Consider the following 19,645-nt stretch of genomic DNA (forward strand, 5'->3'; position numbering starts at 1 on the left):
TTTCCATCAGTAGTGATCTGAAAAGATTAATTTGTACAAGGCATCCTCATTATAAGTCGCTCCAGTATACATTGACACTTGTAGGAATTGATGTCATAAGTCCTCCAATTCCCTGCTCTTAAGTGGCTCAAAAAAAAATCCCCAATTTGTACAAATGGAAGTCAACTGTGGGGGAAAAAATTACCTGCTTTAAGTTGTTTCATTTTATGTCTAAGTTTTTTGGAATGTATTTTGGACTTATAGCAAGAACGGCTGTATTTGAATTTTAATTAATTGAGACAAAGCGTGTCTGTTGGGGTATGCTGCTTTTTTTCTGTTTGTAGTCATGTGCCTCGAGACCTACCTTGGAATTGGATTTGTAGTAAATTGAGGTAGGCTGGAGAAGCACTCTTACACCAGTATAAATGGTGTCTACAGTATGAGGGTTTTCTGACATAGCTATTGTGATGGGTTGGGTCACAGAGATCCTCTTGAAACTGTCACTTGATGGGTTGCTAATACCACAGAGTCCACATACCTGTCCTCTGGAGCACCCCGTCATGCTGTCCTTCTGAGCCAGAAGCACTAGCCCCTCCCCGACTCCCCCAGCAAGGCACAGAATTGGGATAATAGTGCACAGCAGAAAAAACTTAAACAAATAGTCCTGTAGCACCTTAGAGACTAAAAGTATCATGAGAATTCATGGGCACAACCCACTTCTTCAGAGGAATGGAGTTAAGGGCATAGCAAAGTAACAAAGACACTGACAACAGCTCTGCTCTGGGACGTCTCAGTTACAGGACCTTAACACAACAACCTGTGTAGAGCCCCATTGGGAGTAAACCTCAGATAAATCCATCATACTCTTCATAAAAGTTTCACACAGAGAAAGCTCATAAGTTTGTTCCCTTTTATCAATGAAATAGAGATGCATAGCTGTTGTTCTCTCCAAATATTAATGAACACAGTGTAAATAATTGTTAAGTAAAAAGTGATTTTATTAAATATAAAAACTAGAAATTTAAGTGGCTGCCAAATCTGAAATTGAACAGGGGTAAGATTGAGCCCAGGCTAGGAGGTTGCCTAGTTTATGGGAAAAGAATTAAATCTACTGTTAGGATAAAGAATTGCATGTAACAGGTTTAATTCTTTTCCCATAAACCTAGGCAGCCTTGTAGCTTAGGCTTGATCTTTCCTCTGTTCAACTTCAGATTTTTCCAGTAGTCATCTTGGTGTAAGCAGGGGATGTGTTCCAATTACCAACTCCTTTATTGTTTGGTTCTCTGGATTTTGTCTAAAGTGGGAACCCTTTGCATTGAATTTCAACCCTTTCACACACACATGGAAAAATACTACATTCAGAATGGCTTCCAGCATCAGGTGACCTAACTACACATCTTGACAGGACCAACCATAGTACAGACTTACAGGAAAAAGATGATTTACAGATCATTGCCCTGGGCCGTTAATTTTCTTAAGTACCACTAATGGCTTTCACTAGAAGACCTAGATTAGTAAACAGGTATACGCTTTCTATATCTAACATCCCATACAAGAATGTTACATGCCCACAAATCGAATACACATTAAGTGGATTACAAGCTTTTCAGTGAGAGGTTGCATGCCACATTTTACATAAAGCATATGTGAGTTATGTAAATTCATATTATAAAACACATTTCCATAAAAAATGGAGGCTCAGCGTCACAGCTATACCAGCAAAAATGTTCTAGGGTAGTAAAGGCCCTGTGATCTTAGACCAAATCAGTTACATTAAATGTACTTTTCTACTCAGAGCTGTTAATCTAGTCTGCAAAGCTTTCTTACCCCTCTTTCAGGGGAAGACTAGGCAAACTACTACCAAGATCCCAATAGAGACAATATGATGGTAATGCATTATGTAAATCATAGGCCTGGAAAAGACCTCAGAAGGTCATCAAGTCCAGCCCTCTGCCCCAACCAGGATCAATTTCAGCTAAATTCAACAAGGACAAATGTAGAGTCCTGCACTTGGGACGGAAGAATCCCAAGCATAGTTACAAGCTGGGGCCCAACCAGCTAAGTAGTAGTTCTGCAGAAAAGGATCTGGGGGTTACAGTGGATGAGAAGCTGGATATGAGTCAGCAGTGTGCCCTTGTAGCCAAGAAGGCTAATGGCATATTAGGTTGCATTAAGAGGAGCATTGCCAGCAGATCCAGAGATGTCATTATTCCCCTTTATTCGGCGTTGGTAAGGCCACATCTGGAGTATTGTGTCCAGTTCTGGGCCCCCACTACAAAAAAGATGCGGACGCATTGGAGAGGGTCCAGCGGAGGGCAACCAAAATGATTAGGGGGCTGGAGCATATGACCTACGAGGAGAGGCTGAGGGAGTTGGGTCTGTTTAGTCTGCAGAAGCGAAGAGTGAGGGGGGATTTGATAGCAGCCTTCAACTTCCTTAAGGGAGGTTCCAAAGAGGATGGAGAAAGGCTGTTCTCAGTAGTGACAGATGGCAGAACAAGGAGCAATGGTCTCAAGGTGTGGTGGGAGAGGTCCAGGTTGGATATTAGGAAAAACTATTTCACTAGGAGGGTGGTGAAGCACTGGAATGGGTTACCTAGGGAAGTAGTGGAGTCTCCATCCCTAGAGGTGTTTAAGTCTCGGCTTGACAAAGCCCTGGCCGGGTTGATTTAGATGGGATTGGTCCTGCCTAGAGCAGGGGGCTGGACTTGATGACTTTCTGAGATCTCTTCCAGTTCTATGATTCTATGATAAGGGGATGGGTTGATGAGAGAATATGATCTTGGTAACTAATTGACCATTCATTTTCAGTGGGAAATATGTCAATGGAGGGATGAGAGGAGTTACTATAGAGAATTTCTGGGTGTCTGGCTGGTGAGTCTTGCCCACATGCTTAGGGTTTAGCTGGTCGCCATATTTGGGGTTGGGAAGGAATTTTCCTCCAGGGTAGATTGGCAGAGACCCTGGAGGTTTTTCGCCTTCCTCTGTAGAAGGGGCGCAGATCACAGCTGGAGGACTCTCTGCATCTTGGGACCTTCAAAGTATTTGAAGGCTTCAATATCGGAGATATAGGTGAGAGGATTATTCTAAGAGGGGTGGGTGAGATTCTGTGGCCTGCACTGTGCAGGGGGTCAGACTAGATGATCATAATGATCCCTTCTGACCTTAAAGTCTATGAATAAATCATCCCAGCCAGGGCTTTGTCAAGCTGAGACTTAAAAACCTCCAGGGATAGAGATTCCACCACCTTCCTAGGTAACCCATTCCAGTGCTTCACCACCCTCCTGGTGAAATAGTTTTTCATAATATCCAACCTAGACCTCCCCCACAGTAGCTTGAGACCATTGCTCCTTGTTTTGCCATCTAGGACTACTGAGAACATCCTCTTTCCATCCTCTTTGGAACCTCCCTTCAGGAAGTTTAAGGCTGCTATCAAATCCCGCTCCCCCCCCCCCACACACACACTCTTCTCTTCTGTAGACTAAATAAGCCCAAATCTCTGACATTCTTTGAACCATTAAAATTAAATGCAAATTAACTATTTTATGCAAAGTTTATTGCAAACGGCATACTTTTCATTTCGTCTCATGGGTGACAAATCTAAACAGGTGTTAAATCACTCTGCCTTTCATATCTGAAGGCCAGATGAAAAAAAAATCCAGGAAGCTGAAATATATGTCAGGAACATTGTAAAGTACATTACATATTATTGGTAATAAAGGTTGTCTGTCAACTTTTAAGTTCAAAAAATATGAACAGGAACATAACACCAAGTATACATGTTGTGTCCAAATATATTTATAACTGATTTAGACCAACTGACATTAACTGAGATTTTACAGTGTTTTCATCTCAATACATATGGATTTGTTGGGGGCCATAAAAGATAGATATTGCCAAATTACCTGTGGGGCCGTATTAAACCGGAACACGGGCCGTAATTGGCCCGCGGGCCGGACTTTGGACATGCCTGTTTTAGATAAAGTATTCCACAACTCAGGGTGATTGTGGTGGTGGAGGGAAGTCTCTTAACCGCAGCATTTCTGAGTCAGTGGGAAAAGGAGCATGTATGTACTACCCACAATCGACTAATTTCCACAGTGCTCAGGAATGTGTCATGGTACAAGGCACAGATAATGCAATATCCTATTGGGCACATCAGTTTTATTTCTGACATGCTGACCCGTTCAATACAGCTACTTCTTCCACTTGAAAATCTTCTACACATCATTTCAAAGAATCATGGTTTTGTGCATCTAGAACTCATCTTCTTAGAACTGACATTATTGAGATTAATTTTTGATAAAAGGCATTTGATGGCCGTTTCAGATTTTGATTCAGAGGAGAAAGGCCTTTACCAAGCCTAACCTATACAGCTAAGTGTTTTTCACTGTAGTCCATTCAGAGGTATACTCACCTCTTACTGTCTTTAATGTCCCTAAAATACTCAGGATTCCCAACAGTTCTATTAGAGTGCATTTGACAGCTGTTTCTTTGCATCATCCACAGACTGAGGAGCATTCTGTTTTTGCCTGCACCACTCTATCCATATTTCTTAACAAGACTGACTTATAGTTAGAATCTTTCTAATTTGGGATTTTAATGTGCTGCTGCTGTTTTTAAAGGAAACTTCTTTTGAATCTTTCATTGTATTTGCTATAATCTCTGTAAATTACGTTTTTAGTAGCTGTCACTTCAGCTCACAGTGAATAAAATGCAGGCTTTGGTGGTGGCCTCCCATGTGCTGTGTTCCATAACTGTGATACTGAGGCTGTACCTGTAGTTTTTACGCAAGTTTCAGTTTATCATTTAAGTCAATTTATACACTCCAGTATTTTTCCCAAGCCTCCTGTATCTCCCACAGACTATTTTTTATACACATAAATATGAGGACAAGACTCTAATTACATTATTAAGAATAGTCTGAGGAATAGCAGTGTTAGTCTGTAAATTTAAAGAAACAAGCTGTCCTGTGGCACCTTACAGAGTAACAAATTTAATAGGTCATGAACTTTTGTGAGTAAAACCCACTTCCTTAGATGAGTTGGAGTCGTAATGATTAGTCTGTAACTTTAAAAACAAACCACTCATCTAATGAAGTGGGTTTTACCCACAAAAGCTCATGATCTAATACATTTGTTAGTTTACAAGGTGCCACAGGATTGCTCATTATTCATAAACCGTCATTCTGAAACTTATGCAGGCTTGATGTAGGTTTTGGTTATAAATTCAAAAAACCGGTCTGTTGCGATCTAGGCACTCTCAAAATGGGTTTTGGATTGTATTAAGGTTTCTTGCATATTAAGCAAATTAATTCTCCCTTTTCAAGCTAGGGCATTTGCTCCTATGGCTCATTTTAAAAGGAATCTCTATTTCTGAGAAGTAGACCAGTTACTTGGAGTTTTGTGCCGACATTTAGCAATCACTACTCTGTAGTTTTTTTAAGATAGGAGTCACCCAACTCGTTAGCTTTTTGGTATACCTGTGGGCAAATGCTTACTGTAAGTTAAGTAATTTCTGCATGTGGAGTGATTTAGTGGAGCTTTTGTACTTAAAGATATGTGACTCACCTTCCTTCCCCACTTGTCATTGTCACCTGAATGCCTGTATTGATGAAGGAAATGAGTAGCGTTTGAGAATGTTCAGTGCTTCGTGCTCTTGTGATTTAAAAAAAAAAAGGGTCTTGTGCATAAGAGGTGTGTATATACTATAATAAGATTCAAATGGACATAATCATCTCAGACTCTAGTTGCTATAAGGAATGTGACTTCATACATCACATGGCACATTATACATGGAGTAAACCTGTTAAACTGTGAAATGTCATAACTATTGCAGTGATTCTTTTTATCTGCATTTTAGGTAATATTCAGGTATCTTGGATTGATGATACATCAGCATTTGTGTCACTTAGCCAGCCAGAGCAAGTACAAATAGGTAAGTGTTATTGGATTCACCTCATTGTAAGATTCACATGTTGGCAGAATAAATGGACATAAAAATGATTGCTTTTTTCTAAAATTCTTCAGTCCATAATTTCCTTCTGCCTGGCAAAGTAGGAATTTAATTTGCCACTGTGTTTCTCTTAATAAGCTGCTGTCACTTTGTATCAATTATTTCTTTTTGTGTGTGAGTATCATAGCTATCTCAGCAATGCAACAGATATGGGATTTCTTTTGAGCTATTAGAACCAGTTGAGATAAACAGGAATTCAGAACTTATTTGTTCTCCTGTCCAGTTTGTTTCCTGAGTATTATATAAAAGCTAGCTGAGTGGGTAGGCTCTGAGGGGGAAATCTCGCTCCCCTGGGGTACAGAGCCCCCAGAAGGGTCCGAGGCCGGAGGTCAAATCAGTGAGGCAGGAAAGAAACTTAGAAGAGAAAACTTTATGATGCATGCATGCAGGCTGTCACTTCCAAGAGTGAAGCAGCAGCCCTGACAGACAGATTCAGGGAGTCTTTATACAGTATGATCAGATAGCTCAGTTGTGGATTGTTTCTCTTTAACATATCAAAGTCTCAGCAGAAGTACTCTGAGACTTCTGTTCACCCCAGGAGTGCTAGAAGTAAGTTTTTACAGTACACAAAGCCACATGAGAACTTGAGTGGAGGAGTCTACAAGGCAAACTGTGACAAAGATAAGGGTTACATGACAAATTGTGACAGACTAGGAGTCTCCATGAACTTGAGATGGGAGGTATTGTAAGGGTCTTGATTAGAGCTAATTTGATTTCTCTCTGTTACAGGGAGAGAGGTCTGGAAAACTTTTAACCCTTACAGCAGTTTTCTTTAAAGAGTTTTGATTTCCTGCACAGCCCCCCCTTTAGACACAATTGGAGTTATTTGATTTTTCTCCCACAATTCCCCCCTTTAATACTCCTATTGGAGTATTACTCAAAGTTTATTCTGGACATTCTTAGGTATTCTTCCTTTGCTAGGATGAATTCTTATCTTAGAGGGAGGTTTTCTTTATCTGCTGGGTAAATGACCCACTGCCCATTCAACCCCAGATCTTTACCAGTGCCAATTTTGCTTTCAAAACACAATGGAAACATAGTCCCTGATGGATGTAATGCTTGAGTAAGGGGAATCTCTGAGGCAATCAGCTTTTTATGCCAAATCTGCCGGTTCCCCCCCATGACTATGTACTTCTGGCACAGTGTTATCATTCTGGGCATCTACCCACTCCCGCTCTCCTGTAGAGTACTGACTACCAGTAGATCTGAATTTTAGGGGTCTGGTCCACAGGGAGGCAGGAGTTGGGATAAACTGTAATGGTAAAAGGCCTTCAGAGCCTTTTATAAGCTGTTCACATATCCAACAGTCACTTATATTGGTGAGGGACACAACCTTTTGCAGGGCTTCCCAATAAGGGTGGGGAAAGTTATATACTAAGGCTATTCTGACTACTAAAAGAAGGAAAACAATCCTTATCCTATTATAGTATCTTAAATTTCTAAAGTAGAAAGGATAATAATAATATAGTAATTATCTAGCAACTAGCAAAGCAGTCTTTTAACTAAACTTAATCAGTTAGTATTGTTTGGCTTGCCTCTGCAGGCACTCTTCGAGATTTCGTAGTCTCTTAGTTCACTCAATACTGGAATGGCTTCCCCTTTGTGAGAGCTATGGGGCGCCAGGCTCACCTGTAGGTCTTTTCTGGCACAGTCCTACCTCTCAGGTTGTACCTCGAAGCTCCTGGTGGAGGCCGGTTTGGTAACAGTCTGGTTTGAGAGTGCCACCTCGGTCCGCTGAACCTCGTCCCCAGGTGATTCCTCCAGGAAGGGGTCCTGGGTGACGGGGTCAATCAGCTCTGTTGGATCTGCAGTTCGGCGTACATGACTTGCGTGGATCCACGAGGGGCCCTCCTTCACCTTTACTGCTGTGTGGGTGATGAACAGCAATTGGAACGGTCCTTTCCACCGGGCTGTCAGGGAATTCTTTCTGCGATGTTCCTTCACGAACACGTAGTCGCCTGGTTGGATGTTGTGGCACGGTACATCAGTAGGTACTGGGAGGGCTTCCTTTACCTGCAGATGCAAGCTCTTCTAACCGTCATTTTATGTCTAGGTTTTTTTCTTTCTGTGTGGCTGCTAGCCTGTGGGCCTCCTGCAACATTAAACTGCTTACAAATCACACATGAATTAGATATTCTTGACAGCTTCTAGGTGCACGCCTAGGGCGTACCATTGTTTTGGGATTTGTGAGGCCACCCCCCTTTTGCTCATGTGTGTCATTTGATGAGACACCTGAGCAAGCTGCCGTGTGAGAGATTTTTGGGGCGACTGGGCAGCCATCAGGTGCAACCATTATCCCAGCTGGGGATAAGGAGCAGCCTGCTTTCTCCCAAAGGTTTTTTCTCTGCAGGTTGAGCAGCTTGCTGTAGTTCTATCAGGTCCTGCAAAGAAACAGGGAGGGAAAGAGAGACCAGAATCTGAAAGGGAGCCAGAGGTCCATGTGCTGCTGCACGTCTGGCCGCTGCATCAGCATTCCCATTACCCAGAGAAACAGGATCAGTGGCACCTGTGTGGGCCGGGCAATGGGTAATAGAGAGGGATGTGGGTAGCTGAATAGCATCAAGGAGTTGGGAGATAAGGGGACCATGAGAGATAGCAGAGCCAGAAGAGGTAAGGAAACCTCGTTGTTTCCAAATTTTTCCTGTGGCATGACAGACAGAGAAAGCATACTTTGAATCAGTATAAATGGCAGCAGACTGTCCGGACGCTAAAAGGCAAGCACAAATTAAAGCGATGAGCTCAGCAGACTGAGCTGATTTGATTCCTGGAAGAGAAGAAAACCTTTAAAACATTATTATCTGAGACCACCGCATATCCAGCCTCTACTTTACCAACTGAATTTCTTTTACATGAGCTATCAGTATACAATACAAGATCTGCATTTTCCAGCGGTTGATCAGACAAATTTTTGGGGAGGTTTTACACAGTGCTCAAGCAATTCTTCACAGTTATGGGTATGTGCTTTACCATTAGAGGGTAAAGGAGAAAAAGTAGCTGGGTTAAGTACATTACATCTTTGAATTACCACATTTGGGGAAGAGAGGATAACATTCTTATACAGGGTTTGTCTCTGAACAGATAGGTGCTGAGTGCGGTGTCGCTGTAAGAGAGCAGAGACAGCATGAGGGACCTGTAAGATAATGCTGTGGCCTAATGTGACAGGTTGGGCCTTTTTAAAGTAATTCAGCAGTAGCTGCAACTGCCCTCAGACAAAGTGGGAACCCACGGGCTACTGAGTCCAGTGTTGCAGAAAAATAAGCTACTGGACGAGGTGTGGGTCCAAGGGGTTGACAGAGAGCTCCAGCTGCAATTCCATCCTGTTCATGACAAAACAGAGTAAAAGGCTTGCTATATTTAGGTAAGCCCACTGTGCAGAAGAGTTTTAAGGGAAAGGAAAGCAGATTCACATTCTGGGGACCAGGTCACTGGGTCAGGAGCTAAGATTAAGAGTAGAATAGTAAGGGGCCTGGTGAGTCCAGAAAAGTTAGGAATCCATTGTCTGCAATATCCTGCAGTACCCAGAAATTTGTATACCTGACTTTGGTGAAAGGGTGAGGAATGAAAAAAACTTGAGATTCGCTCAGGTGTTAACTGGCGGCCATCTCCTAAAAGTAAATGTCCTAAGTACTGAACTCTTTGTTTTACAAATTGCAATTTGGTTTTGGAAGCCTTGTGACCCTTATTAGCAAGACACTTTAACACATGCAGAGTATCAGTCTTACATCCTTCCTCAGTTTCACTAGCAATTAGCACATCATCAACATACTGAACCAGCACAGAGCTGCAGGGAAGAGAGATAGAATCAAGGTCAGCTTTCAAAAACTGGGAAAACAAAGTAGGGCTTTCACAATAACCTTGGGGAAGACGGGTCCAGGTTAATTGACGACCTTGAAATGAAAAGGCAAAGAGAAATTGGGAATTCTTATGTACTGGAATAGAAAAGAAGGCAGAACATAAATCTATTACAGAAAACCATTTAGAAGTGGGTGGAATAGAGGAAAGAATAGTAGCAGGGTTAGGTACTACTGGAAATCTAGGGATTACAAACTTGTTAATGGCTCTTAGGTCTTGTACAAATCTATAGATTTGCTTACCTTGGCTATCAAATTTTCCCTCCTTTTTCACAGGTAGTATAGGTGTATTACATGGTGAAGTTGTATATACAAGTATCCCTTGTTCAAGGAGGGAAGAGATTACAGGCTTAATGCCCTCTTGTGCCTCCCTAGCCAATGGATACTGGGGTACCCTTGGGAAAGGCTTGTTGTGTTTGTATGTTATTTGCACTGGTGTTGCAGAGGCTAGCAACCCCACTTCATTCACATGGGCTGCCCACAATGTCTCTGGGACTTCTGAGAGGTCCAGGAGGGGTGTATGTCCTGAGGTCTCATCAGATTCCTCTGAGAGTAGTAATGCCATCAAATTTGGAGCCTGATAGGGGGAAAGGTCAACAAATATCCCTTCCTCTCTACAGAGAAGGTTTGCACCCAATTTACACAACAAGTCACGTCCCATAAGGTTTACAGGAGAACAGGGAGATAACAGGAAAGAATGTTCAGCTGACAAGGGTCCAAAGCGGGGTGGGGGTGCAGATGGCACATCTGGGGAATCAAGCTGTTTCTTTAGAGTAGCCAATTCTTGCTGCAGCTTTTCAATAGAATCTTTTTTGCTAGCCATAATGCTCTGATTATATTTTTTTTTACTGCCACATCCTCCCAGAGGCACCAATATTCCATCTGGTTAGGATGTTTTTCCTCGAGGAAAACTCTAAGATAAGCAAGCTTTTGTAAGTCAAAGTTCTAATTGTCATGTATTCTGGGAATTCCCCTGAGTATAGCCATTCCAAATGCTCAATAATTCCTTAAGTCTCCTTAGTTTCAAACCTGCAGGCAATACCTAGCTGACTGATCATCTGAGACAAGGGAGTCCCAGGCTGTGAGAAACCTTTTCTCTCAGTAGGAGACAGACTTGAGGGAGCAATCTTATCCATGTTAGCACTGTCTTGTCCAAGGACAGCACAGGAGCCCAACAGTACTACCCTCTCCAAGGATAGCACAGGCGTCCAGCAACACTACCCTCTCCAAGGATAGTGTGGGAGTCCACACAAACTGTCAGCTTCACTCACACTCCTTATGTGCCGGGGGGAACCGCCCTTGCTTTCAGCAGCTGTGCAGTGACACTGACAGCACTGGTGCGGCTGCGGTCCCCCTCCGGACTTCACTCACTCAAAACCATGTGCTTGGACTCGCCACCAATCAGTCAGCAACAACAACAACAACAACAACAAAATCCAACCCCTATTTGGCTATACCCAGTGTTTTCGTTTTAAGTTTCCCTCAAGCCTCTTAACAAAAAAATTTTAAGTAAAAGATGACTCTTACCGCCAGCCGGTCCAGCTGGTGACGAGAACAGGGAGGCGGACCGGGGGATTTTAAATGGATCCCTTACCCTCCAGATGCGCGCTGTAGTCCGTTCCCATTCCCCGTCATCAGCCTTTCCAACTGGAGTTCCAAGCCATCCCACTTCTGACACCAAATTGAGGGGGAAATCTCGCTCCCCTGGGGTACAGAGCCCCCAGAAGGGTTCGAGGCCGGAGGTCAAATCAGTGAGGCAGGAAAGAAACTTAGAAGAGAAAACTTTATGATGCATGCATGCAGGCTGTCACTTCCAAGAGTGAAGCAGCAGCCCTGACAGACAGATTCAGGGAGTCTTTATACAGTATGATCAGATAGCTCAGTTGTGGATTGTTTCTCTTTAACATATCAAAGTCTCAGCAGAAGTACTCTGAGACTTCTGTTCACCCCAGGAGTGCTAGAAGTAAGTTTTTACAGTACACAAAGCCACATGAGAACTTGAGTGGAGGAGTCTACAAGGCAAACTGTGACAAAGATAAGGGTTACATGACAAATTGTGACAGACTAGGAGTCTCCATGAACTTGAGATGGGAGGTATTGTAAGGGTCTTGATTAGAGCTAATTTGATTTCTCTCTGTTACAGGGAGAGAGGTCTGGAAAACTTTTAACCCTTACAGCAGTTTTCTTTAAAGAGTTTTGATTTCCTGCACAGCCCCCCCTTTAGACACAATTGGAGTTATTTGATTTTTCTCCCACAGCTCCAAGGGGCAAAGCACTATGAAGCCATGCAGTATTATGCGGAGGAGGACCAGACCATTGTAGCTCTAGCACGTGTTGGGTTTATGGCCTTTACTGTTGTTAGCTGAGTAATTCTTATAGTAAAACCTCCAGTCTTTCCTATCCACGTGACTACATGCATATATTCATGGCTTTCTATTTCTTTTCTTTCTGTTCTCTTCCTCACTAAGCCTATCTACTAGTAGTCTCTATAGTAGAGGTGGACAATAATTTTTTGCCAGGGCTGCTTTGGAAATTTTTCAAATAGCTCCAGGCCGCACAGGAAGGGGCAGGGCATCAAGCAGAAGGGGTGGGGCAAAGATACTTTTGGGTTCCTCTCCCCCAGACAATGATTGGTCTGGGCATGTGGCAGTGCCTTTGCTCCCCCACATTCTCCCTAGGTGCCCATGCCCCTGGCGTGGGAGGAGACTTCCTGTGCTCCCCTGCCCCAGGCTAATTAGGGCCTGGGGGTGGGGGAGCATGCGAAGCCTCTTCCACTCTGCCCCTGCCCTGCAAGCAGCACACGGTGCTTAAAGGCGCCACGTGCTCCTGGCAGGACGGGGGGAGGCTTCGTGCGTGCTCCCTAGCCCAATTAGGGCCTGGCGATGGGGGAGCGGCAGGGCCTTGTGGGCCGGATCCATCCGCTAGGCGGGCTGCATCTCGCCTGCGGAGGCTCTTTTGCCCACCCCTGGTCTAGGTGCTTGCACTAATGACACTGCTTTCCTATCTTTGCCACAACTTCACCCTCCCTTTCCAGGCAGCTTTGTGTCAGGGCACTGGACAGCTTGAAAACACACCTGCGACCAGCCATACAGCTCCATATTATATAACAGTCTGGTTATTGTACAAGGTCCCAACAAGGGAGAGAGTGAACTCACTGGCAATAACAGTAGAACTGGGTTGTAGGGTCTTGACAAAATAAATCCCATCAGGGAGGTGACCAGTGGACCTACACTGATCTCTTCCTCACCAGTCTTCCTAATGCCATAGGGACTCTTGCGTTGTCTTAAATCTTCAGCTGTCTTTGTTCTATGCCATAAGCCACTTACTACCCCCCCACCCCCACCCCCACACTTTTCTATCCCATCAGCTTCTCTTCTAGGCTAAGAGATTCTCTGATTAATGGGTTTTCTGATGCATCTGTCCTATAATCTTGTTAGTTCTTTATGCTGCCACAGAACCAAATGTGTGTCCTGGCAGCAGTTTGCTAAGAACCTTTAGCTCAGTGAACATCAGCCTACTTGGTAAGGAGGGACATGTTCAAACAGAACCGAGGTCTGTCATGGCAGTCCCATGTCACATACACTCCCTGCTCAACCTAGAAAGAGTTTAAAAAAAAAAAAAAAACACCTCAACAACCACTACCAAGCAGCCCGCAAGAAACATGGGGCTATCCCTTCAGGAAACGGGAAGGTCCCTGGGTATAGTGGTTCCCCGGTCTGCGGAGTGTATCAAGCAATGGGGCTTGATCAAGCCTGTGCTCAGTATAAGACTTTGCACTAGAGGACCTAAGGTCTTTTGCATCTGGTTTGTGAATACTTAGCACCCCAGCAACGTCCCGAGTGGAAGAGGCTGCACATATACAGGGTGGGACATCGTCGGTCTTACTCCTTGTCCAGCTTTACATATTTACCCCCGCACCAGACACAAAGGTGCCCCACAAATGCCCCATGCCCCAGGGTGACTCATTCTCTGGGGAGCCCCTGTGTGGGGCAAGGGGGGCAGCAGCACTGGAGGCGTGGCGGTTCTTATGAATCAGGACAACCAGGGCAGAGAATCACTCTGTAGCCAGATGTGCAAGTTTGCATCTGTTGCCGTGCAGAGCTCTGTGGTCCAGCCCTCCCTACATGCAAAGCCTGTGTGCAGCTGGGCCCCTTTCTCCATGCTGGCAATCTGTCTGGCCAGGACCCTCCTCCCCGGGCTCGTCCTCTCCCAGGGCAGTGCAGCCTGGTACCAGAGGGAAGCAGGAGAAGGACCCCGGGGTAAAAGCCTCCCCCATCCTGCCAGCAGCAGGTAGTGCTTTTAAGTGTCGTCTGCTACTTGCAGAGTGGGGGCAGAGCGGAGGAGGCTTCCTGTGCTCCCCTGCCCCCAGGCTATTTAGGGATGAGAAACATTTTTGTGTGAGACTGTACATAAGGTGGGGATTAATTACTGTTTACATCTTTAATGTAATGTTAAAGAACAATATCAGCTTCATTGGGCTGATTGTTAAATCTGATCTTCCTTAATTTTATTACAGTACTTCTTACTTTTTTTAAACTATAGAAACTTTAGTTATCTTAAATATCAGAAGTTAGAATTTACATAACCTGGAATTCTTAGAACTTTTGTATTTCTCATTTTGATTGATTGGATTTAGTCACTTTTAAAACTTGAACATGGGTAATTATAAAAAACTAGTATCGGAGGTAATGGTCAAGATGGTTACCTTATTTTCTCTGTTGAGTCACAAAGCTAAGAATTTCACACTTTTTGTGAACTGTAGTTGTGGTGGAATGAACCTGCAACAGTTCTTGGTCTAAATGCACACTGGGTAGATTTTTAATATTTTAAGATTATTAGCTAGTTAGTTGTATTTATTTTAGTATTTCTTGCTTTGTATGGCTATCATACATGATCATCACTTTCTTAAGGCTTTTATATTGGAGAGGAAAATAGATAATTAATTTAAATGTATTTCATCAATTAATATTTGTAACTGATGAGTTCTTACTCAGAGCATTAACATCTTAATATAACCATTATTAAATACTTTAATAATATCAGAGCTCTAATACTGTGATATAGAATGGTTGTCAAACTTCAGATTTTTAGATTGATTTTTAGAACTTATTTAACTTTAAAATTAAAGTTCTCAAAAGTGTTTAAATGTCTTGTGAAAAATTAAGTGTGACACATTTTTGTGTTGATACATAACTTGAATTCACTCTACAGTGAAATGCGCTGATCAAGTTGAAAAATACTTTAGAGAGAGTTCAGTTATGTACAAGAATGTGATTGTCATATGTGTGGTGGCTGGGAAGGACGTAATAACTTGCAGAATTGTAGAATTTTAGTGTATTTTGCCACTTCCTAGTTCAAGAAGTGTGCACTACTTAGTGGCAGATTACAACATAAACTGTGGCATTAATACATTAGCTGCTCAGTGTATTTTGTGCCGTCGTATTCAAGGGAAAGTAGCTAGTATTTGATTTACTGACTTGCTCAATCTTATTTACAGTTGATCCTATTTTTATTAATTGGTGCAAAATCTAAGCTGTTATTTTAAAAGTAGATTTGCATGAAGTGAAGCACTTTCAAAAGAATAAAAAATGAAATTTATTCTCAAAATTGAAGTATTGTCCGTAGCCTCAGGAAGACATCTTGAGTAATTGCCCAGAAGTGTAAATCTGCCCCACTCACTTAAATCAATCTCAATGTCAATATTAATAATTTAATTGCTTGTGATCTTCATGTAAAAATACATCTTATGTGCTGCTTATTACTGTGGATGACTAATTCCTCTCGGGCATTGCTGGGTTGGAAAAGTAAGAGTTATAACTCCAAAATTTAGGTCTCTTCCATTACTACCAGGAAGGGCTGGGAGAAGTTCATCCACTTCCAGGAGGACACACCTTGAACATGTTTACTCTTCATTGGTAGGTGAAGGCTCTAAATAGCTCTTAATCAGTTTCAGAATTCACTTACCCCAATATATTGAGTACAGTTATGTATTGCCAATATATAATTCTATGCCATATTAAAAACTGAAGATTTTGTTCTTGCGTAAAATGGAGATATAGTCCAACAGCCTCATTTCAGAATAACACTGGGAATACTGTGGATATCTAGTTAAGTAAAAAACCTGAATATGCTACAAATTAAGGAAATGTCAGTTTTCACTGGTCTCGTTATGATAGCGTGTGCACGCACAAAAGCGGCAGACATCTTTATTTAAATCCCGCGGGGGATATTTAAATCCCCCGCGGATTTCCCTATTCTGAAGTTGAAAATTAGCATGCCCCTTTTGGAAAAGGGGCCAGTGTAGACGTAGCCAATCAGTACTACAGGCAGCATTGGTGAGCAAGACAATCTGTAACAGATTTTAAAGAAGAGTCTGGTTAGTATTTTAAACTCTAGGATTGTAATTGGCTCTTAACAAGTGGACCTTTGCTGCTTTGGATCTTCACTGAAGACTACAAATTAAGTTGCAGGAATGAGCTCTTAGAGAAGATTAAACTAAAGGTTTTTTCTAATTTTTCAAGTCTTCACATTCTAATACATTTAGATTATTTAAAATTAATTTCAGGTGTCTATTTACTATTGATAGACTAATACAAAGACAAACTTAATTAACAAGTGCTTTAAAAAGATTTTTCTTAATGTGAAATTTTCTTTCATCTTTGTGCTGTTTCTGTCACTTGTAAGTCTGTTAACTGTAGATTTGAGGGTGTCAGATGAACTGAAAGCTTATTTATCTTCATGCTGGGAGTGTTTTAGCTTCAGGTGCAGCAGTCTAATACACAATAAAATCCACTGTAAAAATGTGAAGCAAAAACGCTTTTGTATCTGTGAAGCCAGTTGATCTATAAACTACTGATACGTTTCTGAAAGAAATGTAGTGCAAAGTAAAAAAATACTTGATCAGTGGGAGAGCTTTTGAACTCTATCTTTTTAAACATGTAAAATTTACTTTCAAATCTATGTGGTTCATAAAAAGCATGTTAATTTTTAATTATTTCTGTTTATCTCCAAAGACTGACAAATATTTACATGTTGAAGTATTTTGATGGAAAGCCAACAGGAGGGGGCACTATTTTTATAGGCAGTATATGAACCTATTTTGAAATGTGTATAGCATTACCACATTCTTAATGTTTCAAAGTACAAAATCATTTGCTTCTGAATAGTATTATTATGCTAACGTACCCAAGAATATTCAACCAACGAAATCATTCAAGTGACCTAATTCTTGACATAATTCTGTAGTGTAATGTAGTGGAACAAGCCAAATTCATTGTTTTCAGAGTAGCTTTTTGTAATGCAGAGGTTTTCTCTGCAACAACAGTTACCAGAAAGGGCACTTAATATCTTGGGTAGTCTTGATTGAAGGCCTGCCCTTTTATCTGCCTTATGGACCTCTTCTGTTAAACTGGTCACATGACATTGTTTGATTACTTAGTTCACATTAAATCTAACTAGAAGATATTTTTTCATCAATTCTGGATTCTAGCTAGCTCATAAATTTTGTCTGAAACTATTTGGTGTTACTTCATTACACTGTCAAATTAATAACAATAAACGTATTTCTAAAAGACAGTGATCAGATCTCTTTAATCTGCCTTATACATGTTATAATACAAATTATTCCTGGAGTTACAGGTGCTCTCTGGAGAATGAGATCTATCTCATTATGTAACTTTTCCTTCTCCTTGAAGCATTCAGTCTATAAATATAGTAAATTACCATCTGAAACCCTTAGTTAGAGGCATATATTTAATTGTAAAGTACTTTGGTTGTTCAGTGGTCATTGCTACTTTCACTGTGTATATGGGAGACTTTTTATATGATATAGGAAGGGAAAGTACTTTGCCGAAAAGTCTGAGGGATAGTTGTATTAGTCTGTAACTGTAATAACAGTGAGCAGTCCTGTGGCATCTTATAAGATTACCTACTGCGCCATTTGCTTTTGCAGATATTTCCATCAAATATTAAGTTCACGTTTTTTACTATTTGAACACTTGGTTAAAAGGACAAACCAGTATAAATGTGGCCCGTCCTATTAACTTGTACATCAGTAGAGAATATAAAAAAAAACCTTCATAACAAATTCTTGGCATGTAATATTAGGCTCTTCAGCTTTCCAACCAGTCGGATTAGATTATTCTGTTTATGGATGGTTGCCAGCCTCATCTGTTTATGAAGCTGGTTTCTCATCTCCAGACGTTCACATGTAAATAAGTTTTGCTAGAGAATTTGAGTGCGTTTTTCTTTGTAGGAATTTTAGTTGTATGTTTAGACTATATTCAGATGGCCTGTGAATAGTTGAGGAGAGAGAGAAAAGCCCTTGGGATAGCTTCAAAGCAAAGTCTATTATATCCACTTTAATTAAGCTTTAAGTGTAAGAAATAAAAAAAGTAAATAACCTGTCTGAGCTATTCATTAGTTCCTGGGTACTTTGTGTCTGTCAGCTTGTATTTTATTCAGTCGACAGCCCAGTATTCCCCACAATTCTGCTATGCATGGGTTGTTTGTTTCTGCAGTTCTGGATGCAGTTCAAAGCTACAGCATAGCATCTGACATCTGTTGGGAAACCAATACGGCAGTACACAGGCAATCCAGGAAGTTTTTGGACAATGTTGAGGATAACTTCTTGGTAAAAGTGCTGAAGGATCCGACCAGGGGCCGTGCGCAGCTTGACTTTCTGCTCACAAACAAGGAGGAACTAATAGGGGAAGTAGAGGTGGGTGACAACCTGGGAAGCAGTGATCATGAGATGGTAGATTTCAGGATCCTGACCAAAGGAAGAAAAGAGAGTAGTAAAATACACACCTTGGACTTAAAAAAAGCAGATTTTGACTCCCTCAGAGATCTGATGGGCAGAATCCCCTGGGATGCTAATATGAAGGGGAAAGGAGTTCAGGACAACTGGTAGTATTTTAAAGAAGCCTTATTGAAGGCACAGAAAGAAACCATCCCAATGCGTAGCAAGAGAGGCAAATATGGTAGGAGACCGGATTGGCTTATGGGGGAAATCCTTGGTGAACTTAAGCACAAAAAGGAAGCTTACAAAAAGTGGAAACTTGGACAAATGACCAGGAAGGGGTTTAAATGTATAGCTCGAGAATGCTGGAGGGTTATCAGGAAGGTGAAAGCGCAAATGGAATTGTGACTGGCTAAGGATGTGAAGGATAACAAGAAAGGTTTCTACAGGCATGTTAACAAGAAGAAGGTGATCAGAGTGGGGCCCCTACTGGATGAAGGAGGTAACCTAGTGACAGATGATGAGGGGAAAGCTGAAGTATTCAATGCTTTCTTTGCCTCTGTATTCATGGACAAGATGGACTCCTGGACTAATGCGCTAAGTGATGCAAGATGGGATGAAGATGGACAGCCATTGGTGGATAAAGAACAGGTTAGGAACTATTTAGAAAAGCTAACCGTACACAAATCCTTGGGTTCGGACTTAATGCATCCGAGGATACTGAGGGAGTTGGCAAATGTCATTGTGGAGCCTTTGGCAGTTACCTTTGAAAAGTCGTGAAGATCGGGAGAAATCCCGGATGATTGGAAAAGGGCAAATGTAGTGCCCATCTTCAAAAAAGGGAAGAAGGACGATCTAGGGAACTATAGGCTGGTCAGTCTTACCTTGGTTCCTGGAAAAATCATGGAAGGGATCCTTAGGGAATTCATTTTGAGGCATTTGGAAGAGAGGAATGTGATTAGGAATAGGCAGCATGGATTCACAAAGGGAAAGTCGTGCCTGACCAATCTGATTAGCATCTATGATGAGGTAACTGGCTCTGTGGACATGGGAAAATGAGT

At 41.9% G+C, this 19,645-nt stretch overlaps 1 protein-coding gene across 3 annotated transcripts in view; it reads left to right on the forward strand.

Annotated features, from left to right (window-relative positions):
• PARN (poly(A)-specific ribonuclease) overlaps window positions 1–19,645 on the forward strand; it is a 196,220-nt gene that overhangs the window by 94,314 nt on the left and 82,261 nt on the right. For all 3 annotated transcript variants that reach the window (XR_012896124.1, XM_025190140.2, XM_006134132.4), the window contains exon 21: window positions 5,841–5,915. Coding sequence is in view for 2 of the 3 variants with exons in the window: in XM_025190140.2 (XP_025045925.1) it covers window positions 5,841–5,915 (75 nt within the window). In the remaining variant the exon portion in view is untranslated. The remainder of the gene's footprint in view (window positions 1–5,840; window positions 5,916–19,645) is intronic.

Source organism: Pelodiscus sinensis, chromosome 16, assembly GCF_049634645.1.
Source record: "Pelodiscus sinensis isolate JC-2024 chromosome 16, ASM4963464v1, whole genome shotgun sequence".
NCBI classification, from domain to species: Eukaryota; Metazoa; Chordata; order Testudines; family Trionychidae; genus Pelodiscus; species Pelodiscus sinensis.